General features: G+C 40.2%; 1 protein-coding gene across 2 annotated transcripts in view; it reads right to left on the bottom strand.

Annotated features, from left to right (window-relative positions):
• Positions 1 to 530: 530 nt before the first annotated feature.
• The window catches only part of LOC131227637 (probable inactive purple acid phosphatase 16), a 37,450-nt gene continuing 10,471 nt past the window's right edge, over positions 531 to 27,509 (bottom strand). Inside the window, exons 1-5 of one of the 2 annotated variants that reach the window (XM_058223439.1) lie at positions 18,170 to 18,475; positions 11,522 to 11,746; positions 10,182 to 10,458; positions 8,716 to 8,884; positions 531 to 884 (exon numbers count right to left, since the gene is read on the bottom strand). In XM_058223439.1, coding sequence (XP_058079422.1) covers positions 672 to 884; positions 8,716 to 8,884; positions 10,182 to 10,458; positions 11,522 to 11,746; positions 18,170 to 18,461 — 1,176 coding nt within the window. In that variant the 5' untranslated portion in view covers positions 18,462 to 18,475 and the 3' untranslated portion in view covers positions 531 to 671. Of the gene's footprint in view, positions 885 to 8,715; positions 8,885 to 10,181; positions 10,459 to 11,521; positions 11,747 to 18,169; positions 18,476 to 27,509 lie in introns of those variants that run through there. The other variant, XM_058223440.1, reaches the window with a different exon arrangement.

The following is a 27,509-nucleotide window of genomic DNA, read 5'->3' as shown; positions in this document are numbered from 1 at the left end:
ATGAGGTGGATGTCTCACACATATCACATTGGGCCCACCTAGGTTCCACGGGAACTTCCTGCCAAAGCCTTTAGCAGGAAACGTGTCCCCACATGACAAGAAGCAATGGGATTGAATCAGCCTAATTTTAGGCCATGCCCTAACAAAACGATTGAGTGACACCACTAAAACATCATGGGGCCCACTTTGAGCATTGGATCAGCCTCATTTTAGGCCCATGCCCTAACATATTCCAGGAAAAGAAAAGGATGGGGTGGATTTCTTACAAACATTAAGGTGGCTCCACTTATGGTCAGGGTTGGGTCCCACATCAATTATTCATTAGTCTTTGGCAGCGACAGATTAATTACATTTTAAATGAAGGGCATTTCGGTCTTTTAGAAAATAGGATTCTAAAACCTAATATAATTGACATGGAATACGACGTAGCCATTCAAACATCCAATGATGGAAAACTTAGGCGAGTTAAAGGCAAGCGGTTATATAAAAAAGAATACAGAATTATACACTACCTTCTTGTTCTTATTATAATTCCCCTTGTGATTACATGATTTTACATGCACGCTCACGTAACAAATTAGTGACATGTCAGACGTGTGCGACACTCAAATACCAATGAGCGGTCTTCATTTTCTACAAAAAAGAAAAAAGAAAAATTGTAGTAGAATGTGTCATGAACTAAGAAGAATCTCGCTATGTTTGGAACCATCCTCCATCCTAATCCATGATTTGAGGGAGAAGGGTTGTTGAGTCATCTCAATGATCCTTGCACCCCTCGCCCAATTCCCATAGCCTCCATAACCAGTATGGCGTGCAAAGCACAACCAAAGCTTCTTGTAGGGACAACACCAGTCCAGTCCATGATTGTGGCCCACAAACACTGCCTGCCCAATGTCAAGTAAACACATAATATCTCAATAATCTTTTATCAGGTAGTTAAATAATTATCACGCGTAAAAAATTATATATCAGTTACTCAAAAAAATTAAACCATATAATATGAAAGGATATGTAAAGGATTTTTTAAACAATTAAAATGATATTTAAATAATTTTTGATACAGCTATGGCATGTTCTTCTCTATATCAAAAATGATATACTTTTACAGGAAAAATTGTTTCTCTAATAACTCTCCCACAACTCTCAAACTACTTCTATCTCTCCACCTGCAATAGTTTTATTATTACATATAAATAGTGTTTATAGTATCAGGATAAGCTATGATATTGTCCATGGATACTTAATTGAGTCTATTAAGCCATTTATGACCATATTGGCTTATATTGACATCGATTGGCCTTTTATTGGTGTTGCTGATAAGGTGTTGAATAGTATGTCCTTTCGGAATCATCTCATGCGTTGTTTTGTAAAATCAATGATTTTGATTTGTTTTTTGTTAATCAATAATGGCCATGGGATATGATGGGCCCATTATGGTGTATAGGAGGCAATGTCCAAACTAGTTGGATGTTTAAGAAGTTTGACTTCATCAAAGTCATATTATAGCAAGTAGATTGTAGGAGTTACTTGTTGATAAATAAACCTTGTACAATTTCCCCAAATAGATCCCTCTATAATAAGAAAAGTGACACAGGTTACACATGAGTTGAAAATTTTTCATACATGTGATCTATGAGTCACCTACGATTTAGTTGTTTGGTTCTTATGTTGATTGAAGATTTCGATCAGATTGAACAATTTTTGCCTTAATAGTGGGCTCCACGGGCCTCAATTCAATATTATAGACCATCATAAGTGATTCATCCATGACCATCATAAGTGATCCATCCATTCAAACATTATCTCAATGTGTATCCCTCATGCACTTGTTTCAAACCATCTAAAGGCCTGAGTTCCCATGGACTGTCAACAAATTGCTGATTATGATCTCCGTGGGCTGAGCATTGCCAACAACGAGCCCTATGGCGGACGAGCGGACCACTTCACGTCAAGAAGGCCAAACTCACACTATAACATGGGTGTTGATCAGAAGGAATTTTGCATCAAGCTCGCACTGAACTTTTCGAACAACTTTGGATTCTTAGGTCTCTCTCATTTCACATCCATTTGTATCGACATCGATTGGCCTTTTATTGGTGTTGCTGATAAGGTGTTGAATAGTATGTCCTTTTGGAATCATCTTATGCTTTGTTTTGTAAAATCAATGATTTCGATTTGTTTTTTGTTAATCAATAATGGCCATTGGATATGATGGGTCCATTATGGTGTATAGGAGGCGATGTCCAAACTAGTTGGATGTTTAAGAAGTTTGACTTCATCAAAGTCATATTATAGCAAGTAGATTGTAGGAGTTGTTGATAAATAAACCTTGTACAATTGCCCCGGAGAGATCCCTCTATAATAAGGAAAGTGACACAGGTTATTCATGAGTTGAAAATTTTTCATGTATGTGATCTACGAGTCGCCTACGATTTACTTGTTTGGTTCTTATGTTGATTGAAGATTTCGATCAGATTGAACAAATTTTGCCTTACTAGTGGGCTCCATGGGCCTCAATTCAATTATAGACCATCATAAGGGATCCATCCATGACCATCATAAGTGATCCATCCATTCAAACATTATCTCAATGTGAATCCCTCATGCACTTGTTTCAAACCATCTAAAGGCCCGAGTTCCCATCGACTGTCAACAAATTGCTGATTATGATCTCCGTGGGCTGTGCATTGCCAACAATGGGCCCTATGGCAGACGAGCGGACCACTTCACGTCATGAAGCCCAAACTCATACTATAACATGGGTGTTGAGAAGGAATTTTGCGTCAAGCTTGCACTGAACTTTTCGAACAGGCCACTTTGGATTCCTAGATCTCTCTCATTTCACATCCATTTGTGATGATTTTTACGACATTATGAAGCTCATATGGAAGAGAATAGAAGAATCATATCTGCATATGATGAGTGGGCCCTACAAAGTGGTGAAGATCCTGTAATGTTTATGAAAATTGTAAGTTTCTTGCTGGTATAGCTTCCTATATGACGTGCGAAGGAGGCCGGCCTATTGACAAACATTCCACCACCTTCTACATCAACATCTTCTCAAATCTCTATATGAGACCATGTGGCAACGTGTTAAGAGGATGTAAGTATTAATGTTTTGGTGTGGCCCATGTAGAGAATACAAAGTAGTCAGTTGGGAGAAGAAAATTACAACGATTTAATAGCTGTTATTTTTGACAAAATCGATGGCACAACCTTATTTCTTCCTAATTGTCTTGAGAGGAGGCATCTCCGTACACTATTTCGAATCTCTCTTTGTATATGTGGGACATTTCTATTGAAAGAGAGAACATGAACCTCATATAGAGCCAAATCCAATGAAAACTATTACGTGTCCTCTTTGTTTTAGTTGTCTTTCTTTGATTTTATTGTGGTTGGGAGAGTGATGCAGGACATGGAAAATTAAATATGATATGCGAGATTTCAGGCTTAAGATCATGTTAGTTCAGAAACAATCACACAAATTTCATTTCCCACATGAAAATCCAAACATTCAATTAAAAAAGGGAAATCTATGTGGGTCCAAGCCGACACAGGTTAGGACTGGACCAATAAAAATTATAAACCAAATGATGTTAAAGGGAAATAAAATCAACTACTCATGCATAAAAATCAGTCCCTAATCCAAGGGATTCCCTAATTTCAATTCGAGGAATCCTAAGGTGATAAAAATGGACAAATCAATTAGGGATCATGTAATCTAGGGTTAGGATTCATGAAAAATGGCTATGAGAGGATAAAAGAGGATAAAAACCTGAACCAAAAGATAATCCTGCGCGTGGACAGCAACAATGGCCCAGACGGACGTGCGTGTGATCCCGGCCGCACGTTTGTGGGGGCCACTATTCAGAAAAAGGCCACCTTGGCCCTGGTCGGCCACGAATGGACTCCAAAACCCCCAAATCTCAGCTCGATCCGATGTACGGTTTGTGCGTGGTACTCCGCCGAAGTTTCAGCTCGCCTGCGGGCCGAAATTTGGAAACCTGCTGTAATGAAGAAATCTGATGTAACAAAAGGACAAATTCGAAGTACGGATGGTGGGGGAAGATGGAAAAAAAGATGATGGAAGATGGGGGTGAATTGAGATCGATGTGGCTTCGCACCACGGTAGCTAGCCCTTCGAAAAGGGAGGGCTTCGCACCCACTTTTAAATTCTTCCACAACTCACGAAGAGAGCAGAAAAATAAAGTAGGAATTTTTTATTAACTTCAATGAATCAAAAGAACTACAAGGGGTGCCTATTTATAAGGAAAATCTTATACCCCAAAACTCGCACCATGTGCGCAACCTATTAGTTGGCGATGAAGTAAACTAAAATAAAAACCAAACAGAGAAATCTAAAGCGTTCATAATGTTCTAAATAATAACAATAAGTAAAACCTAAAATATGAAATCAATCCGACGAGTAGGCCACGATCATGAATCCCATAATGGGCTTTTCTTGATTATCGGGCCCAATCTTTTGAACCAAACTTCGTCTTCTAGGTAGGAGGCCCTCCCTGGACGTCGTCATCGAGACAGATCGATGGTGGGGCCCTCCTACTCCGTGCGTACGTGCGTAGGTGAGGCGGCGTGCGTGCCCGTATGCGCGAAATGTCCCCATCAGAGAGCTGTTAGACTGTAATTGGTTAATAGTTTTAGGAGATCTTATTGGTGAGTTGATAGCTTATATATATATATATATATATATATATATATTTCATGACAATGCAGATGTCTTTTTTAGGAAGATTTTACTGGTCTGATTATAAAAGGAGTCCTTAAATGAGGTACACCCCAGTTGATTGAGTTAATGTAATTTTATATTTGCTCTTAGTGAAAGATAGAAAAGTGAAGGATTTATATCTTCTTTTTTTTTTTTTTAAATTAATTAATTAATTACTTTAAAATAAAGTTTTCAAGAGCACGTTGCTTATAGGATCCCAAATCTAAATCCAACCGTTGTCGACCGAATATGCAGAATTTGTCTATCAATTGACAATTTCTATTGTCAATATTCGCCATCATCGAAGATTCCCGCATATGTCGCATCGACAGTACAAATGGTCATCATAAAAAAACTAAGTGGCAGTGAGCCACAAGTTTAAAATACAAGTAAGCTAGGAAGTACAAAGTTCCATAACCCTGAATAGCTTCCTTTCCACATTGAGTAACAAAAAATCTAGGCGTGCTAGTTGCAGTGATTATAGGAGGAAGAAGAAAAGGTACTGAGTCAATCATCTTCTACGACCTTTAAGGTAAGAGAAATTTTTTCCTTTTTTCTTTTTTATTTAAGCTAAAATAATGCATACCTAGAAGTAGATCTCATTTGATTTCACCATGTTTAACCAATGATATATCAGTGTATTTTGGACGATACGGACCAATATGGCCCATTTATTGAAATGGAACAATTAACTCCTGTTTTGCATCAGTGTTGGATATGGACCCATGAGGCCCACTTATGGGCAACCACTAGTGGTTGGTTCCCGCATGATTTTTCCTTCGAAATTCCTCTTTCGATTTCCTATTAGATTTAAAAATTGAATTTTAAATTTAACGAGGAGAGAGAGAGAGAGAGAGAGAGAGAGAGAGGAAACATAATACCCTTTTGTCCACGAGGTCCATCTCTAGGTGATCTAAACAATTGATCGTAATTTGATGTCCATCTTAACTATAGAATCAGGTGAGTGATTACTTTCTCTATGCTCTTGTAGTGGTTTGGCGAATCATTAGCCATAAACTGTCCATCTTCAGTTTTGTGTGTAGTTCTCAAGATCATATAGATATCATTAGAGCCCACCCATCCAGGCCGCTTACCTACGACAAATCTCTAATTTTGTGTGGACAAAAATTGAGGTAAGTTCCCTCTTCCCATTTAATTCAAAAAATTTATCATTTAATGCCTTTTATTTAATATGTATATTGATCATGATTGTCATAAGAGATCTGGAGAATTAATTACCACGCCATCAAATAGATCTCGCTGAAAATCCTATAGTTACTTTTCAAGTCATGGCTAGGATCAACTCACAAATGGCTGATTAAGGCCCTCACTAAGATTCTCTCAATCTTTAATGGAGAAGGATAATTGGCATAACTTGGGTCCATTACATTTTTTACACAAATGTAGGGCCCACCTGCGCTATCTAGATGCTCGTGAATAGTGAACTATAGTTCTTACATTTTGGTATAAAAATGAAATTAGATGGTATCATCAAAACCATCAAAATGCCCGTTAAGCATTAAAGGGCTTGTGCTACTTGATTAAAAGAAACATGGAAAGTATTTAAACAAAAATTAATGTTATCCATGAGTTTTACTAAGTGGGGCCCACAATCTACTACAGTTTTAGGATGTTGAATGGGTTAAAAACCCACTCCAACAATCATAAAATCAAGTTAGGCCCACCAAGCCCAACACCCATGCCCATTCCCATTAGTTCTTATGTTGGAGTTAACTGGCCCTCATCTCACACCACTATAATGTAATTCCGAGCCACAACAAACTAGATCAACCGTTAAGCATTAAAGGGCTTGTGCTACTTGATTAAAAGAAACATGGAAAGTATTTAAACAAAAATTAATGCTATCCATGAGTTTTACTAAGTGGGGCCACAATCTACTACAGTTTTAGGCTGCTGAATGGGTTAAAAACCCACTCCAACAAGCCTAAAATCAAGTTAGGCCCACCAAGCCCAACACCCATGCCCATTCCCATTAGTTCTTATGTTGGAGTTAACTGGCCCTCATCTCACACCACTATAATGTAATTCTGAGCCACAACAAACCAGATCAACCATAGGTATTAAAAATTTGAAAATAATACCACCATTAATTCGTGCACTTTGTGGAAGCACGTTCAACAAAGATAGAATAATTAAAATAACCAGAATAACTAAACAAGTAATCAAAAAGACAAAACATAGATTTTATGTGGAAAATCCTAGCAGAAAAAAACCACAGCATAAAGTGGAGAAATCTCTACTATAATCAAAAGCCTTAGAGTTTACACTACTCATCTTCTCTGATTATAAAATTACCCGATCTCCCATTGCGATGCACGCCTAAGAAAATCCTAACCTCTTGGAAAAATCCCTACCTAAGCCCTTAGAAGTGTAGAGAACCCTTTCACCTCGTAAAACCCTTCCCCTTAGAGAGGAAATATTCGCCTGTACCAACCCCTAATCATATTAAACCTTAAATACTCCGACTTACGCAAAACTATGTAATTAAGTCCGTATCATTGGTCCCTATCAGTCGGATTGATGCCAGCTGTCGGTTGGACCGACAACATCTTGCTCTACTTCGGGTTGAGAAACTTTGCACTCTATTGGTTAAATTGACAGAGTCCTACTTTGCATCCCAAACTGTGCATAATCAAAGGCATCCTCACAACAATCTCTACCTTGACTTTTATTCTGCAAGTCACCCTGAAAATCTCCTGTGCTAGCCTCCACCTTGAGTGTAAACCACTCCCTACATCCTCTACCTGGAACATAACTCTATCCGCACCCCTGTGCCAAGGGTGCCTAATCTTATCAATGGCTAGTGAGATTGATCAAGCTCGAGCAGTGTTTGAACTTGTTTGTGGCCACCGGCTTTATCAAAATATCTGCGGCATTCTCATCTGTATGAATCTTTTGAAAATGAATCTCTCTTGAAGTAATGAGTTCCCGTATCGTGTGGAACCACATATCATTGTACTTGGTTCTCACATCATACACCTAATTTAACACTCGATGGATAGCACTCTGACTATTACAATGCAACCGAATCGCCTCCTGCTTCAACCTGAGTTCTCCAATCAGACAATTCAACCATAATGCAACATTTGATACCTCCATTTCAGCCATATATTCCATCTCGGTTGTAGGCAACACTATCGTATACTGTATTTTAGATCTCCAATATATCGGTTCGCTTAATAATTTCAAAATATATCCCGTAGTGACTTCCTGTTGTCCGGATTTCCTACATAATTCGAATCCACATAGCCTACAAATCCACCTGAAGTTCCATGTCCCCCGAATATGATCCCATTGTCGACTGTACCCTTGAGATACCTAAAATTCTACTTAACAACATTCTAATGCTCCTTTTTTGGATTTGCCATATATTTGTTGACCACACTAACTGCCAGTGAGATATCCAATCTTGTACAAACCATCGCACATATAAGACTCCCCAATGCACTCACGTACGACACCCGTGACATGTCTGAAATTTTCTCTTATGTGCTTGGACACGACTTGGTTGACAACTTAAAGTATCCTGCTAGAGGTGTGATAATTGGCTTAGCACTTTCCATGTGGAACACGTCTAGCACTTTTTGCATATATCTCTTCTGAGATAGCTACAACTTCCCAGACTCTGTCTCTATGAATATTAATGCCTAGGATCTTCTCCATAACACCTAGATCCTTTATATCAAACTCCTTGCTTAATAGAGACATAAGCAAGAGTATCTCTTTCTTTCTGAATCCACTTGCACTCTATAGCCCTATGACTTTTTGGAAGTTCTCAAGAGGTCGACCTTAGAATACTATATATATATATATATATAAAGGCCACATTATCCTTGGTTGAAGTTGCAACACATATTAGTTTCCTTTTAAAATCTTAACTTTATATCTTTCCCTTCCACCAATTGGATGGGTAAAAATGCCCAAAGTTACACGCAGTATATACAGCTGGGATGTAGTTGTCTACTTACCTTGACGGAAGGCCTCTGTACTAGGATATCCATAATACCCCATTCAGCTTCCTGAGCAGCAACCCTCTCCTTGTTAATCGAACCAATGCAAGGCTTGTGTATTCTGAATATTGGTGCGACTTTCCTGTAAGCCTTGCTTGGTATATGCCAAAATATTATCTCAGGAATCCTGAAACAAAGATAATAAAATAATTATAATAAACCCTTTATCTCTAGATTTCAGTTTAGGACAACATAACAACCATTTGATCTTTGGTTAGGCTCACCAACTAAGCAGGTACAACTAATGTGAAGCTAGGCCGTCACAGGATTACTTTGAAACATAGCTCAAAACTCGAAAACTCGACTTAACTCGAATCTAGACAGGTTGAGTGAACTCGAAAACTTTTATAAGTCTTTACTTGATTTGACTCGCTAAAACAATGAAGTTTAAAAGCATTAAGCTTGCATGGAAATTTTGATATATTAAAAAACAGTTGTAGTATACAAATTATTTACAATTAAAGATAAATATGACGTTGCCTTGAAAGAAGTTTCTTGATTGACTTTCACCTCCCTCCCTTTCTATTTTGAGACAAAGAACATTGATTGGATGAGTTACTTGATCAAGTCATGTCGAGTCACGTTTCGGTTATAGGGTTCAAGGGGACCTCTGACCTGACCCATTAAAGAATGGGGTCAGATTTTGAACCTAGACCTAACAGGTTATAATTTGGGTTGGGTCTAGGTCGGCTCCAATGCGAAAATAGCCTATACATTAATTTAATTGGTTGGGTCTAGGACCTAAACTTGACCTATTTATCACATGGGTCAGATTTGGGTTAGGACAGGGTCAAGTATAGAAATAATATTTGAGTTTTTATAAAAAATAATGCTCCAAACCATCTAATTAGTGGGGGCCACCTATTGTGTAAGAGAAAATGGCTAGTGGTCCAAATTCAATAAGGTAAAATCAATCGGTTATTGTAGTTCGATTAGTGTGATTTTTGGTATATTACCCACTGACGATTGGGCCTAGGATCTGGACAGTTCAAATTGTCATAAGTTGTGAATGGATAATCACATTTTAGAAAAATAAATAAATAAAAAGGTAGAGAATTATTGCTAGTCTAGCCCAAAAGATTTTTAAAAAATCACATAATTAACTACTTTTAAACTTAGATGTGCCCCAATCCATTCTTCAGATGTGCCTCAACAAGAAGAAGGAACAGACAAACAATGAGACTGTTCCAAAACTTGGATGGGTCACACTACATGAATATAATGGATTTAGGAATGATTTTAAAACTGTTCCTTGTAGTGTGGCCAACATGTGTGTTGGATGGGACTGATTTTTGGATCCTATGGCGAACATGAGGCATTGTAAAGGATGGATGGAATGGATGTCATGCACATGAAGAAACCTTATCGTGTGGAAACTATACAATGTGGACTCCATAGAGATTAGACACAAGTATCAATTGTACCTTGAATCTGGATTGATCTCCTGTGATTTGTTTTGAAACCATCTGACTTGAGCAGCAGAGATGACTTCTGGGTAGGACCCACCACCAGAATCTAGAAAATACAAAAGCGCCACTGCATGTTTGGAATCGTTGGAAGATGAGATTTGTAATACAAAGTTAGAAACACTGGGCCAAAGGTCCTTGGGCCCATTTCTTGAATGAGATAAGATGTTGTTTTCAATCTCTTTCTTCATAAGTTCGAGTCGGCTCGTCCCTTTGAAGCTGCACATTTCTTCATCTACCATTGTAATTACATGCATGGAAAAAGAAAACAAATGTCAAATTTCCTTTCCATGTTTCATTTAAGCTATTTCACATTAACCCAATCAAGCAAAAAGCATATGCACTGAAAATTGAGTGTATACAATGTATGGTGATGAGTATGGCCCACTGCCCATGTGGGGTTACAAATGCAAGATTGAGTGGATGGGGCTCATTTGACTCATGTGCAGGACTCATTGAGATAGTTGCAACAGAGAGATATCAAAGCTTTGGACTTTAAGGAGAGAGTTGGAGTTGAAATGGGGTGTATACTTCAGAAAATACAAGGTCTTGGTGTAGTTGTTTTCAAACTCTTGAAAAAACCTCCTTATTTTGCTTCACCTGCAACAGTTTAGTTCCACATGGGTCTGAAGATTGCCTTATAAAGCTTTCCACTTCCTATTGCTTTTGAAGTCAGCTTACACAAAGCTCTAGCCCATACATGTGCACAAGCCCTGCTTGAGCTGAGCCGACCAGAAAATCGGAGTATGGCTGTTGTGCAATATGGGAATATAGGAAGGGCTGTATGCACCCTTGAGGGTCCTCCTCTGCATGTGCGTGCATGCATGCATGCGTGTTTGTGTGTGTGTGTAGAGGAAACTGCTTCTAAATTTCATCAGACTCCATACAAGAGAGAGAGAGAGAGAGAGAGAGAGAGAGAGAGAGAGAGGGAAAAAAGTTATACTCCTTTTCCAATACATCTCATCAATGATCAAGTTTGACCATTCCCAGTGACTACATAACAGTTGGATCTAAGAGATGATGATCTTATTTCCATCCTGTTGCAGTTGGCTTGTCGATAAATGGATGCTCCACCATTTTGGATTGATTTAGCGGTCCATGTTGAATCATTGTGGTCATATGCATACTGTTATGCTTCCCTAGCATTTTAGTGCATGAACCTATTTATATATGGCACACACCAACATAGCAGTGTTGGATAACACACACAATTTTTTGTATAGCTATACACTAGGTAATTACCATGCAAGGATATTTTAGCCATTGCTTCTTTTAATTATCCACTTTTGCCTTTTTACCTGAAACTGATGATATTGGTGCTGGGCACTTGAGTTGAGGAATTCCAGTGGGGGAAAACCAATCAGATGGCCACTCAAATGGTGCATCATCATGGTTTCCAAAGATAGTAGCCCAGGGAATCTTTCTTCTTCTTGTGGGAGAAATGGCCTGATCCCAATAGAAGCTCGCATTTGGAATCGGAACATTGTTCGCTGTAACGACATCTCCCAAATAAATTACAAAATCTGCAACAAATTTTTCATTATTCTTTGTAAGAATTAATATAACTAAGAAGATAATAATGTACATTTCATTCACTCTACATACAATCTCAATTCTTTTCACAATTACACTCTTAAACCTGACTTAGTTGTCAGTGCGGAATCGAGTTGAGCAGATTTAAAGACCCAGTTCAAATGACTGAAAGACATTACTTAATATTAACATTCAAAGAGTTATTTCAAGGTAGAACAATCATTTCCTTGACTAAATAATAGGGAGAAAAAATAATAATAGTAAATACGAAGACAAAATATCATAACTTTCAAACATCAAAGCTCGCTAGTGCTAACATGTGACATACGATAGCCACCTGTAGTTTGTTGTGATATGTCGCTTGTGCATGTGATTGGCTTTGGATTAATGTTAGAGTTAGTTCCTCGATGGCTAGTTTTTCAAACGGAGGGCTTTTTTAGTTTGGTGTTTGTATAATCGTAGATAAGTGCTCGTTTGGATGCCTATAAATTTTGTAAGTGGTAAATGATTTGCAGCTAAAAGCTGTAAATGATTTACAAGCATTTTTCAGCATCCAATTACTGCCTCTAAATCATTTACCTGTATTTCGTTTACAGCTAGCTCAATTTATAACATCCAAACGACCCCTGAGTGATTATGGAAAGGGAAAGGATTTATTTTAGTACTCTGCTGAAATGTGATGGTTCATATGAATGCATTCAGTAGGCATTCATATGGCATGTATTTACAAAATTGTGAGAGTGTTGACTCACTTGGGATTATGGAATGAATAATTAATAAGAGTTAAAAAAAAAAAAAATCGCAGAAAAAATTCCTTTAGAGAATTCTATTACCATACTACAAGCCCTTAATTATATCTCTTGGAGAAAACCCTTGATTAGAAGGGAAAAAACAATAATATGCTCATGTATGATAATGTAGTGTGTGCATTGTATGGAGTGATCTAGCTGATTCTAGTCTGCTCGTTTTGTAGCTCAGCAAATCGAAGATATCTAATGATGATACTTAAAGATTAATCCCTTGCTATAGTTGGTTAATATCTGCTAAGTGTCTTGGTAGCTATTTGAGGATCAAGGAGACCTAATTAGCTACGTATCTTGCCAACTGTAACATTCACACCCTGGCAGGGTAACGAATGATCTTAGGATGCATCCTAGGTGAGAAGATAAGAGGCAAGTCCGGGAAAACTTGTGTATGCACTCCATTGGTGAAGCTTGTGATCTTACGGTTGCATAAGGTGAAGCCTCTGTTCAGGCACCGAACCTGTAGGGTGTGACAAGCGGGTAGAATGCCTGTGTGACTCATTCAAGAGCGCTACTGTAAGCACAGGCACGTCTTGTTTCGTAAATGGGATTCTTTACCCAGGCATTGTAGTTTTGCCTAACCCTTCATCCAGAAATGTTGGATGCTTATTATTTAGCCACTCGTTGTATTGGTTTGCCAGTGTGGTTAGAAACTGTTCGGTATTATGTCCTGGAAAGCCGAATCGCAATCAATTCATGTGTTGAACACATTGCTGACATTCACTATTTTAGAGGATATTTGATCGTCAAGCATTCATTTTCGGTTACGCTTAATTATATATTATGTTGTGGCTCATCCAAGGTTAAATTTCATCTTGGTTGGATGATTCTAGTCGTATGATCGAGGAAATGTAAAATGGATAATTAGGGAATAAGTATTTTTATCATTTGATAATATTATGTGGGTCTTTTCTTCATTTTGTAATATTATATGGGTATTTTCATCATTATTTAGCTGTTGTTAACAAATGAAAAACTAACACGATGTGATTATTTAAAATAACGGCGAATTAATAATATAGTTATTTACAAACTAACTTTTTACATGAAAATCTACAAAACACCCCATTTTTGTTGTGGGATTATGCAAAAGCCCTAGTTTTTCTAATACTATTATTCTCCTTCTCATCCTATTTTCTGCAATTCCCCTTCTTCGTTCCACCATTTTCCCTCCTCTGACATGAGCTCGTGATAGTTGAAGACCAGTTAGAAACTTGTATGGTAGTTTTTATTAGATTGTAAATCTATATAAATCTGTAATTAGATTCTTAGAACTTATAATTAGCAATTATATAGCTAGGAACTTGCCTGATATAGTTTGTAACTTTTCTATAAGAGGACTATTCCTCTTTTCAATGAAATCATCAAGTGAAATTTCTTCACTTTACATGCTCTTTTTCCATGGCTTGTAGGACGAAGTGCTCACACGCCAATGGTTACGACCATGCTTATGCCACATGATGCTTTGCCAACAAACATCTAAAATATTCTAGAATTATCATACATCACCATGACTTAAAGAGTCAAAATTCTAATCGTCTCTTCGAAAAAAAAAAAAAAAACATAAAAAAATAATAATTTGAAACTCAATGATTCTAAGTCAACTCGGCCACATTATAGGTCCACACAGCGAGTTCGTAATAACATCGGGCTAGTTTGCTTCTTATAAAGTTATCACACATCATCTCAATTTTCCTATGAAGTTTGAGGGTTGCACTTGTGCGTTGTTGTATTTGAAGTGTCTACATATGCTCCTCTCAAAATCTATCTGAGTTGCCTACACATGCCCCTTTCAAAATTTATCTCAAAATCAAAGAATATGCTCAACTAAAGTTTTAAAATAATACTAAGCATAATACTATCTTTGAAGAAAGGGTCTAGAGTACATGATGATCAGTCCACCATAGGAGGAGCGCATTGGTGGGATCTTATAACGGGCATCGAGAATTTTCGTAGGTTATTTTTCAAGTTTCAGAAGCATTGTTCTCTCTTATAGTACAATGTAACTAACATAAAGCATTAAAGAGGTCAAGCCATAATTCTAAAACTCACTGACTCAACTCGGTAAGATTTCGAGCCGAGTTGCTGGGAAACTTGGGTTTGGCTGTGACACGATCCACTTGAGATAAGTCGCTAAATCTAGAGTTGCTAGGAAACTCGGTCTTAATTGTAACTCAGTACTAACTCAGAAAGACTCATCGAGTTGACTTGAAGCGAGTCACATGGTTTGTTGTGATTATTAGGAAATCATAAAAGGGAAGGGATAACCAACATCTACCACAACTGGAGACGCACTTAACAAGCACACTACTCATATAATGTTCATTTGCCATCTAACCAGTCGATAAAGTTACACAGACCTGGATGAAAGAAAAAACACAAATAGCAGCTTGATACAAAAATTGTGTCACCCAAGAAATTTTCAGTAGGAGGAATTCAATCCTACTGTGTGGTCCACCTCAGATTTGTATCTCCATCATTTTTGGGACTATGGCCTAAAATGATCTACAAACACTGATGGATGGTGTGGATATAACCACTAACCTATTTTTGAAAATGACTAAAATATCTTTAAGAATAGGAGCCGATTAGGTGAGGAAGCTGGGGTAACAGTGGGTGAACCGTGACCGTGGGGCCCACCATCATGTCACGTGTGTATACCATCTGGCCCATGCAAAAGGTGGTCCCCACCATGAAAGTCAATGGTAACTAGAATTAGGCCGAACCACTCATTAGGTGGTTCACACCTTTACTTTGAGTCAGTGCCATTAGCCATCAATTGATTTCAACGGTCTAACCGGCCCGATGAGTGCACCAGCCTGCTCGTTGCAAGCGATGGTTACCATTCGGATGGCTCAGATTGACAAGTTGGTGAAAAGGACGGGCTTCGTGCTCACCACGTATGCCAGTGGATAAAACACATACATCAATCATCACAGTGGATAAAACACATACATCACGGTGTGGGCCCCATCGACTGTCCCACCACGGAGGTGGGTGGTGGCTTGACTCTGTGGGCCGAACATGATGTTTGTGTTTTATCAACCCGTCCATCCGTTTTGCCAGCTCATTTTTTGCCATGAACCTAAAATTGAAGTATACCAAAAGATCAAGTGGACCACACCATAGGAAATAGTGGGGATAATCCGTCCATTGCTGAAACCTTTTTAGGTCCGTTGAACAGACCTGGATGAAGTGAAGCAACAAAAAGTTATGTGGCCCCTAAGAATTTTTTAATGGTAGGCATTCAATCCCCACTGTTTCATGTGATGTGGTCCACTTGATCTTTAGATATACTTCAATTTTGTGCTCGGGCTCTACAATTGTTAGAAAAATTCAATACATAACGGAGGATAGAAGAAAACGATCAGATCTATCGGGATCAAGGCTCGACTTGAATAGTCGATTTCTCAAGACAGATTTGCTATCCTTTTTCTGAAAATTCCAGCAAGTGTAAACGAAGGAAATCTGTAAATTGTTTTTAGGATACAATGAACTCTCAATCCGTTTTTCAACACGAAAATTTGTACATTTAAGTGTTGAACAGATCTCTAGTTTTGACACTGATATGCCTTAAGACGTTCAGAAAATATTCAGCAAGAGATTAGATCGAGAGTAATTGCACAGAAGATGATATAATATCAAGGATTAAGAGTGTCTATACTTCTGGATTATAGTATCCAGGATTTATATCAACTGAAGGGTCATGGATTTCTTCCTGAAGTGGTGCTTAAGAGCCTCTTCAAGAAATCCATACCCATTCACAACAAATTATTGCCTTTCCATGAAAGGATATGACTCTATGTCATATGGCAGTTATTTCTGTACCCATTTAGACAGGAGCAGTTATTTCTGTACCCATTCAGACAGGAGCAGTTATTCCAACAGGAAAAACTGTATCCACATAAGCGACACATGTACAATCATGTCACAATTACTCTCAATTAGTAAAAAAAGGTAATAAAACATTAGGGTATCATGGCCCAAAAAATTGAACCGTGTGCCAAAAAGACTAAGGCTCTTAGCTCCTTGTGTGCTAAGTGCGCTTAAGCAGCCCTACAACCCTTGAGGAGATTTGAACCCTGGTTGCATAAGCAAAAAGCCTCTTCTCTTACTAACCGGCTATACACATTATTTATGAAAAGTTTAAATAATTAATATATTTATTTATTTTCTAAAAATAACTTTTATTTTTAAAATTTATTTTTTTTAAAAAACAAATCACAACGACAATGAGTTGGAAAAAATGGAGGTCGGTGGTGGCAGGATCACCACGTAATCCGCCTCCCTAAGTCAGTTGGATGTAGGCCACTAGTTTTCATTATTAAACAAAGGAGCCGATTAGGTGAGACCCGGATCCACCAAGGTGGGTGGATCCCTGACTGTGGGGCCCACAGTGATGTATTTGACTACATCCACGGCGTCCATATGTATTGAAAGCTCATTTTAGGGCATGATCCAAAATATGAAGCAGATCCAAATCCCAGATGGGCCATGCTACAGGAAACAGTAGTGATTGACCATTAAAAACATCTTGTGGACCACAAAAGCTTTGGATCAAGATGATTTTTTTATATTTTTTTTAACCTCTTTATCCTGGTGTCTTATAACTTATCAAGTGGTTGGATGGAAAATAAATATTCCGGTAGAATTCATGAAGTTTTTAATAGTGAGGATTCAGTCACTGATGTTTCCTATGGTGTGATCCACCCAAGACTTGATTGAGCTTCATTTTTGGGATCATGCCCTGAAATGATGAGCTGTCAAAATGGTTGGACGGTGTGGATTTAAGGCAAATACATCACTGTGAGCCCCACAGTCAGGGGTCCACCCAACTCGGTGGGTCTCCCCTAATCTGCTCCCATTAAGTACTCTTTGGGCCCACAGTGATTATGAATCCACGCCGTCCATCCGTTTTTCCAGGTCATTGTCGACCATGATCTCGAAATTGAAATCACTTTAGCCTTAGGAAGGTTTCAATGGTGTTGTGGTCTACTTGGGCTCACGGGTAAAAATGGACGGCGTGGATAAGACAAATAAATAACGGTGGGAGCACGCTGAGTTACATCGTACGCAATCCGAGTCCCTTAAATAAACAGAATCTTATAAGTGGATATAAAAGCCAGAAAAAACGGACATTCGAATATGCGTTTTGATATCCAATAAAAGTGGTCCTCATGTGAGAGAGTGAACACGCGTAAGAAATCCTACCGATCAGTACACGTGTAAAAGATCCAGGCCATTCATCATGTAGTATGCACTGTAAACATGCCATGTACCATAAATCAGAATGGCACAGTCATCAAGGCCATTCATTCATCATAATGGGCGAAACGTGAACATTCTCAATGCGTTAAAAAAAAAATAAAAATCAGAGTGGCACATAAATCTAGAGCCACACACGTACGTTGATTTTGGACCGATGAGACCTTTATCCAATCCATCCACTTATCTCCCAAAAGTCTGTATCATTTTGTTTTTTCGTCCATGGCTTTTTCAGTGCGTACCTTATTGGATGAACGGTCTGGCTCTCTGACACGTGTTCCAGACCTTCACAAAAGCCGCTGTTCATTGAATCAGGACCCTTAGATTTTTTGGTGGTGACATTACCTGGCGTTTCTGTGTCGAGTATGTTGGACATGACTGTATTGGAATTAACATCCTGTTGAGGACCCCAATCTGTCCACGCGTTCTCTCCGTAGTGTAGATCAGCGAACAATGCAATCTTGAATGGAGAATCGGAAGAGAATCGGAGGGATTCGTCCGAAGATGCCATGCGAAGAAAGATCTCGTGGCCATGGGAGATGAGGACGATGAGATGAAAGAGGAGAAGGAAGGATGCTAAAGACATTGAAAGATGAGAAGGAAACCTTCCGAATGGGTTCCAGACGTTACTATACATCGAAAGATTTCTAATGAAGCCTTGTAAGCAAGCCCGGTGGTTTGTACTTTGATTGTCACTATGAAATTACAAAAATACCCTCTGAAAGTGTATCATTCAAGCACGGGACTCGGATTCGATAGTCACACTACCAGTACCCACCTCGGTACTGGTCGGTGTTGGAAAACCTATGTGGGCCCACGATGATGTTTCTGTTGGATGCGGATTGACTGCTGTGCCTCACACCAGCTATATAGCTGCTGTAGGTACGTGTCGTGACAAGACGAGCACCGACGCTCCTCGAGCTCTTCGTAGGGCCGACCCAACGTAACGTTTACTTTCCATCCAATCGGTTCACTAGGTCACAAGGACCTAGAGGAAGACGGTAAAAAAATTTCTTATTGTTCCAAAACTTCTGTGAACTGCGAAAGGATTTCATTGGTAAAAGTTCAATTCCCACTTCTTTTTGCACTGTGGTCTAGTTGATCGTTAATCTTTCTTAGTTTTTCATCTCAAGACAGCTTGGATATAACATATACCTTGTTATGGGATCAGAAAACTTGCTGACGCCGATACACCAACTATATAGCAGGTGTGCGACCACAAAACTTGCTGACGTCGATATACCAGCAATATGGCGGGTGTGTAGTACACCAGCCAGATGCCGATTGCGAACTACCCCCGCCCGTCCCTAGCTCCGAACGGGCAGCTCTGTAGGCGGGCCCACCGTGATGTATCTGTACATCCAAACCTTCTATCCCTTTTCTCATATTATTTTAAGGCATCAAAACAAAAAATGAGCCAGATCCAATGATCAACTGTACCACACCAAATAATAAGCTTAGTTGTATTAAAATGCACAAAGCATTAAATGTCAATTGCATTAAAAACAAGAGTCATCTGTGGTGTGGTCCAATTGATCATTGGATCTACCTCATTTTTGTTTTAATGACTTAAAATAATATGAGAAAAGGGATAGAGGGTTTGGATGTATCGATACATCACGGTAGGCCTGCCTATAGAACTGCCCGTTCAAAGCTAGGGAGGGGCGGGGTAGTACGCAATCCGCGTCCCTAAAAGGTGGGTCATGGCAGATGCAGATTTCCTGCTAAAGCCTTTTGCGGAGAGTTCTTGTGCTGGGAACGTGGGTGGGGCCCATTGGAAGTTTGTGATAAATCCTCACTATTCATACGTTTTGTGAGATCATTTTAGGATATAAGACTAAAAATGAATTGTGTACAATTCTTAAGCGGGCCGAAAACGTAATGATTAAATGTCCAAAGTTGAAATATTCATGGAGCCACAAAAGTTTTGAATCATACTAATATTTACATTTTTAGTTCATTCCTAGTAAGAATGACGTTATTAACAGTATGGATGACATGTAAACATTATTGTTGAACTTAGGAAGTTTCAACAATAGAAATTTTCCTAACTACTTTTTCTTTTAATACAGCCCATTTGAATTTTTGATCCTATTCGATTTTGGTCTTATCTCCTAATATTAGCTCATAAGACGGATGGACGGAGTGGATTCCCAACAAACATCACAGCGGACCCCAACTAAGTTCACAATGCAGGAACTTCATGTGAAAGGCTTTTGCAGGAAATCTGCGTAGTCATTGGCAAGAAAATCAGGCTGATCCAGTAATGACATGGCCACACCATCAAATCAATGGACATCGAACTAGCTCTCCCATCCAACATAGGTGTGACCCACAGATAGTTGGATTCGTCTGAAATTAGAGACACACGATCTTCCACGATCCTCATACGGTCACACCTGAGGAGAGGGCCCGACCAGATGCTAGTGATATATATATACCCACGGAGAATTACTTTTTTGAAAGTAAAACCGATGATGTCCTAGAGGGATATATATGGCTTGTTCATGTAATCCATCCATTTTACGGGGTGATTTTAAGACATGAATCTAAAATTAAGATAGATCCAAAGCTCAAGTGGGCCACACTATCGTTAAAAACCTTTCATGACCACAATTTTCTACCGTGTGAGCTCCTTGAGCTTTGGGTGTGCCTCATTTTTTAGCTCATACCCTAAAATGTTAAGGTAAAACAGATAAACGGCGTGGATATGTCACATATTTTTTGATAGACTCCACATGTATATATCAATCTTTTTTGAACCAAATTTAAAATAATAATACCCTGAAATTCAAACGGGCCTAAATGACAATAACTAGTAATTTGCAATTATTTCCCAGTATTTACGGATGAATGAAAAATCAAACACCCTACATTTAACATGTGCAAATGACAAATGACTGGCAATATACACTAAAAATTTACCGTATACACACCCTCGACGGTGGGATGTGTGATGGAGATAATCCCTTTATGTGTGGACCATCAGTTGCCCACTCTCAGGCCATGATGGGAGTACAATCATGTAGATATATTCTCCAGTACTGTAAGAGCACTGTTTGTTATAGTGCTCCTAGTGGTACCAACCAGTTCACTTGGACATTCCAATCAATAGATCTAAACCATCCATCATGTCCAGTACACATTTTTATACGCTAGAATGCAAAAATCATAGTGATCGTATGATTTAATCCACCCTTGATTTGGCATTATTTTCTACGGCCATTCTTTTGCAAGACATGGATGGAATGGTTTCGCTTGCCTAAAATATGTAACTCTTTAGAATCATAAGCAATGCATGATGGCCTGGACCAAATTATTAATTGGAATTATTTTTGTGTAAACGATCTTGACCATCCATGTTAAAGAAAATTGATCAAATGGTTAATATTTGTGGGATCGGTATGATGTTTTCATGATAACCCATGTAATCTACGTTGGACCTAATGAACAGTCTAGATCAAACGGATCAGATTTTCAAAGTGTCCCAGTGTTACTAGGAAACTATAATAAATAGGTGAAAGGTTAATTTCGTAATTATAAAGAGATCTTCGGGCCCTCGATGCCTAGCCTGAGAATATTCTGCAGCATATCCTAGGCAACAGAACTCGTGTCTAGGGTGTCAATGGGCCCGGTCGGTCCTGCAAATCAGAATTTTGAGAATCGCCAGCCCGATGGCCCGACCCGAAACAGTTCAAATCCGGGCCGAGACGTACCTCAGCTCGGCCGATTGACAGCTCGTGTCCCGCAGGGAGCGGATTAGGTGCGGTCCTGGATCACCGAACACGGTGCATCCCTTACCGTGGGGCTCACCTTGGTGTATTTAATGTATATCCACGCCATCCATCCGTTTGGGCAGATCCTTTTATGTCACGATCCCAAAAATGAAGCAGATCCAAATCTTAGGTGGACCACACCACAGTAAACAGAGTTGATTGAACTTCCACCATTAAAAATTCATGTGGCCCACCTTAATGCCCACCATAATGCTTATTTGCCATCCAATTTTTTGATAAGGTCACACGGACATGGATGAAGGGAAAAAATAAATATCACAAGTTTTTAAAGATAAATCATCTTTGTTTCCATTGGTGTGGTTAGGGTTGAAAGTTGGGCGGGTTCAACCCGACCGATCCGTGACCGACCCGACATTGGGTTTGGCTCGGGCAGGATATATCGGTCCGATCTCAAGCTTGGGCTATACAAACACCAACCCGATAAAACTTGGGTTGGGCTCGGGTTGAGGTCTTGGGTTGCCCGACCCAACCCGACCCGACTCGACCCGACCCGAACCCAATCAATATATAAGTTATAAATTATAATTAAGTGTGGATCGTTTGTGTTGAAGGCACACTAGTGATGTCGGGTCTCATTTGTCCAAGTCATTTCCAAGGACTTAAGCTAACAAGATACGCCGGATTTGTCTCTCCCAAATAGATTGCGCGCTATGCTACATAACTTTTAAATGAGTAGTTGTCCTATATTTTAGCTTGTTTTTTAAAAGGAAAAAATAAAGTTCTTTATGATGAATAATCACATATATAATTAATAAAATCATAGTTACAAAAAATAAGTTCTATATTGAAATATAATAAACTAATGTAATAACGAAAATATTAGCACGTATACACCCGACCAACCCGATCAACCCGACCGAGCCCGCTTGGGTTGGGCTTGGGTTGAGAATTCCCAACCTGAGATTGGGTTGGGTTGGGTTAGGGTTGAGGTATAGGAACCTTGGGTTGGGTTAGGGTTGAGCACAAACCCGACCCAACCCGCCTGACTTTCAGCCCTAGGTGTGGTCCATCTGAGATTTGGATCTACTTCATTTTGGGGCTTGTACACTAATGGGTCGTTTGGACGCCCCTAAAGCCCTAAACGTGTAAATCAATTAGAGGTAATTTGATTACATGGGTTGTTTGGATGTATATATTTGCTAATAAAGCTTTTACAAGGTGTAAACATATTACGGATCAAATCTTTACCGCTAAAAAAGCATCGTATATGTTAGAACACAGTAGTTAATATATATTCATGATACATAGGATCCATCATAATGTGTACGGTACATTTAATCTATCTATCATTTACTTCCCTTGATACTCTCTTGTTGCCCTGAAAAAATATAGTGTCCATTTTCAAATGGACCACACAGGAATGATGGGATGTCCACCACTAAAACTCCTAGATTGCATTTGGGGCCCATTGTGATGGGCGGAAGACATCCAATTGTGAGCATGCTTTAATGCTCTCTTAGAGCCGTACAAAAATCAAGTCCTTATGTGATTTGCGCATTTTGGAAGGTTCACTGCATAGGCTTTATGGTATAACTACCTACACACAATCTGTCTACTGGTAAATAGATTATCACTTAAAAGCCAAACCAAATAGCATGTAAACCAATTACACCTTAAACTCTTTTAATGTGTAATGTGTTTACAAAAAAAAAAAAAATACATGTAGAAATCTGGTTCACCCGCACCGAGCTCCGAGCTTGGACTCCGACCTCTGGATACCTACACAAAGGAAGGATAAAGGAGACCTTGGCTAGAGCAGGGGACCCTCCCGATGCTAAAGTCAAGCTAGGAATCTGGGTCTAAGTGGTGTAGTAGGGTTTTGGGTGAGAGATTTTGCGTACATGTTTCCTTGTATTTGACAACTATTTATACCTTTCAACCGGGATAGACGTGTCCGCAATGCTCGGCGTGATCTTAACCACTAACCACGACTGACAAGTATGTAGACATTGGCAGTTATGCAGTTATCCTGTTGATCGTGTGATAATGGGACACCATATCAGTCGCTCCACTCTTCCGATTGAGTCCGAGATGATGAGGACATCGCACCTCGGAGTTGATATTAAGTTGAGCAAGACCTCATTAAGTCTCGTTTCTCAGACGTCTACCTCATGCCTCGAAGCTCGGAAGACACTCCAAACCTCACCCCTCAGAGGCATCTCTCATTCACACTACTCGAATGTCTCTCAATACTTCGCTACTCGGAGGACTCTTCAGATCTCGGAGCACTTCAGATTTTCCTATAACAGAAGCCCCCTTCTCTCCAAGTTCGAACATAGACTCGTAGAGTAAATATATGGGGAAAATCGTACACAACCCCTCGAGCTATGAACCGTTGGTTCATTTAATGTGTATGGCTGCAATTATGACTTTGTCGTCGGGGAGGCATATCGCCAAAGCTCTTCGTCTGTAGATCTGTACGGGGTGAACGCGTGGCGATGGTTACGATTTCAAATCGTCATATTGATTATGAGTCCTCCACGTGGACTTAGGAGGATAGAATGGCGTTGCTCCAGCTACCCAATGCTTGTAGCACATGGCTCGAAGGTGCTCGACTAATGATCCATGCCACATGTCTTGCAGGAACAACTCATGACTATTCGGCTGCGGACGTATCGATTTGCCATAAATGCGGAGGGTGTCTCCAAGCTATATAAGTCCTCGTACCCCTCTCCAGGGGAACTCTCCTTCCACATTTTCTCCTAAGGCATTTGCTGTAGAGGTTTGCCTGAGCAGGTGATTTCTGGCAAACTGGGAGGCGATTTCTGACATCCTAAGAGGCGATTTCCGACGTCCTGAGAGGTGATTCTCAGTGGACTGATCAGAGGATTTCTGGTGAGTCTTTCCTACTCTCGGCCTGCTCTTGATCTTCTCATCATTCCCAATTCTTCACAATGTCGAACAACTCGGAAGGAATCCGAGAAGGATATGCCTATGAGGATGAGTCCGGACAAGAGAGCTCGGACTCCAGGCGAGAGGCCTCCGAGGGCCCCTTAGAGGCGGTACCTCTCTATCCTCTGGTCATCAGAGGCAAAGGATTGCTGCGGCCAACAAATTTTACTTCTGCGGCTACAATGCTTGCATTGACAATGTCCAAGAACTATACCCGGACCTGAGTCTCGATGCACTTACAGCTGGAAATGCCGAGGAGAGGCCAGTCGAAGGGAATTCCGAGGTTCCTCCTCCCGCTCCTAAGCCTCTCGACCCTAACCCTCCTGCCAAGTAGCTCTTAATCTTCTTCTTCTTCTTCTTCTTCCTTTAAAAAAAAAACTTTATTTATAGTTGATTTCACTAGATACTTTTGGTCGATGACTTCTGGATGATGATTTTTGGATGATTAATCCTTGGTTGATGACATGCTCTTTTATATGTTAATGGTCGAATGATGATGATTATTGATATATCGAATGCTTTGCCGAGTGGCGAGCTGACCTCCTCTATAGGAGTTTGCTCGCCGAAGGACTTTGCCTCTGCACGTGAGAAGCGGTCCTTCGTAGTATGCTTGGGAGATGAGTCGGCCATCCAATCAGACGACCGACCTTCCCATGGGACCTTTTCCCTTATGGGGGTCCCTGTAGATTATGTAGAGTTGGACAACTATTTGTAAAAACACTTTTATTACAATAGTAGACTTTCAACGACATGCCGACCTATACATTGCCCCCTTTAGGGGTAGTAGATTTTCAGATGCTCGACATTCCACGGATGCGGTAGAGGGCGTCCTTCCAGAGTCTCGAGTTGATAAGAACCGGGCTTCGCTGAGTTGACAACTCGGTAGGGACCTCCCCAATTGGGCCCTAAGGATCCTACCCTAGGCTCTGACGTGTTTTGGAACACACGACGTAAGACGAGATCTCCTGGTCAGAAACGTCTTGCCTTAGTCCTGGAGTTGTAGAAACGGGCAACTCGTTGATGTCGAGCTACGATCCGTAGTCTAGCGACCTCTCTCAGTTCTTCAACTAGGTCGAGGCTCGTTGTCATTTGATCCGTATTCTGTCCCTCGTGACATGATTGCACTCGGGCAGTAGGAAGCCCTATCTCGACTGGGATGATTGCCTCTGCTCCGTATGAGAGAGAGAGAGAGAGAATGGTGTCTCCCCTACAGCAGTCCGAGCTGTCATTCTGTATGCCCATAACACGAACGGTAGCTCGTCGGCCCATGCGTCCTTTGCCTTTTCCAATTTAGTCTTGAGATGACCCTTTGTTATTTTGTTCACCGCCTCTACTTGTCCATTCGACTGAGCATGTCATGGTGACGAGTAGGCGTTTCTGATGTCGAGCCCTTGACACATGCCCCCGAACCTGTCATTATCAAACTGTTTTCCGTTGTCCAAGACAATGGTATGCGGAATACCAAATAGGCAGACGATGTTCTTCTAAAAGAAGTCTGTCACCTTTTGCTTGGTGATCTTGGCCACGAGCTCGGCTTCTGCCCACTTTGTAAAATAATCCACTGCCATGATTGCATATTTTGTCTGACCCTTGCCCCGTGGTAGAGGGCCAATGATGTCACTGGGCGAATGGCCAGGGCCCACTCATAGGGGTCAATTCTTTTGCTGGCTGCCTAGGGATGACTGCGAACCTTTGACATCTATTGCACCTCCGAGTGAAGTCTCTGGAGTCGGCTTGGATAGTCAGCCAAAAGTATCCTTGATGGATGATTTTCTAAGCTAGGATTTGGCTCTCAGTGATTTCGCATATACCTTCGTGGATATCTCTGATCATATACTCGGCTTCATTTGATCGAAGACACCTCAGATATGGCTGAGAAAACCCCTTCTTATATAAAGTATCTCCAATGATAGTGTACTGAGCTGATCTAACTCTTAAATGTCGAGCCTCCACCCTATCCTCAGGGATCTTTCTGTCTCTAAGAAACTCAACTATTGGATCCATCCAACTCAGAATCATCTGTACGGGTTGGATGACCTCGTGTCCATCGATACTCGGTTTATCCAGGAATTTCACTAGGACAAACCTCTCCCTTCTGTTGTCGAGGCAAGCTTTGCAAGTGCATTGGCCTAAGAGTTCTCTGCCCTCGAAATTTGGCTGATGTTGCACTCCTGGAACTTTCCCATCAACCTTCGAGCTTCATTCAGGTAAGCTATCATCGTAGTTTCCTTTACCTCGTATTCTGAAGATATATGATTCACGACGAGCTGCGAGTCACATTTAACATTCAAAACTCAGGCTCCCAGGGTAGTTACTAATCTAGTCCAGTTAACAAGGCTTCGTACTCAGCTTCATTGTTAGAGGCTCAGAATCTGAGTTGTATGGCATATTAGACTATCGCCACGTCTGGTGCAATCAAAATAATCCCGGCTCCTCGATCACTTTGAATTCGCTGAATCGTCCACGAACAACACCCATCTGTCTTTAACCTCAGCCTCCTTCATACACTGGGGAATAGGAGCCATGATGGAATTTTCTGTTGATCTTACGAGCGTACCTGAGCTTGGCAGAACTGTTTCACTATTATGGGCGGTGAACTCCACTATGAAGTTGGCCACGACTTGACCCTTGATAGATGTTCTCGGCCAATATTCGATGTCGAACTCACCGAGCTCAACTGACCATTTGATCAACCATCCCGACACGTCCGGTTTTTGCAATACTTGCTGGAGAGGTTGGTCTGTGAGGATAGTTATGGAGTGAGCTTGGAAGTATGGCCGCAATCGTCGGGTTGAGACTATCAGAGCTAGGGTGAGCTTTTCCATGTCTGGATACCTTGTTTCAATCGAAATCAGCGCCTTGCTGACATAATACACTGAATACTGCTTTCCTTTAGACTCTCTGATGAGCGCCGAGCTAATAGTCGAGGAAGACACGCCTAAGTAGAGGAACAGTCATTCTCCTTTCTTTGGTTTGGACAGCAGTGAGGGCGATCC

Source organism: Magnolia sinica, chromosome 15 (assembly GCF_029962835.1).
Source record: "Magnolia sinica isolate HGM2019 chromosome 15, MsV1, whole genome shotgun sequence".
Classification (NCBI taxonomy): Eukaryota; Viridiplantae; Streptophyta; class Magnoliopsida; order Magnoliales; family Magnoliaceae; genus Magnolia; species Magnolia sinica.
Note: the sequence above shows the minus strand (reverse complement) of the source record. Positions and strands in the feature narration are given on the sequence as shown.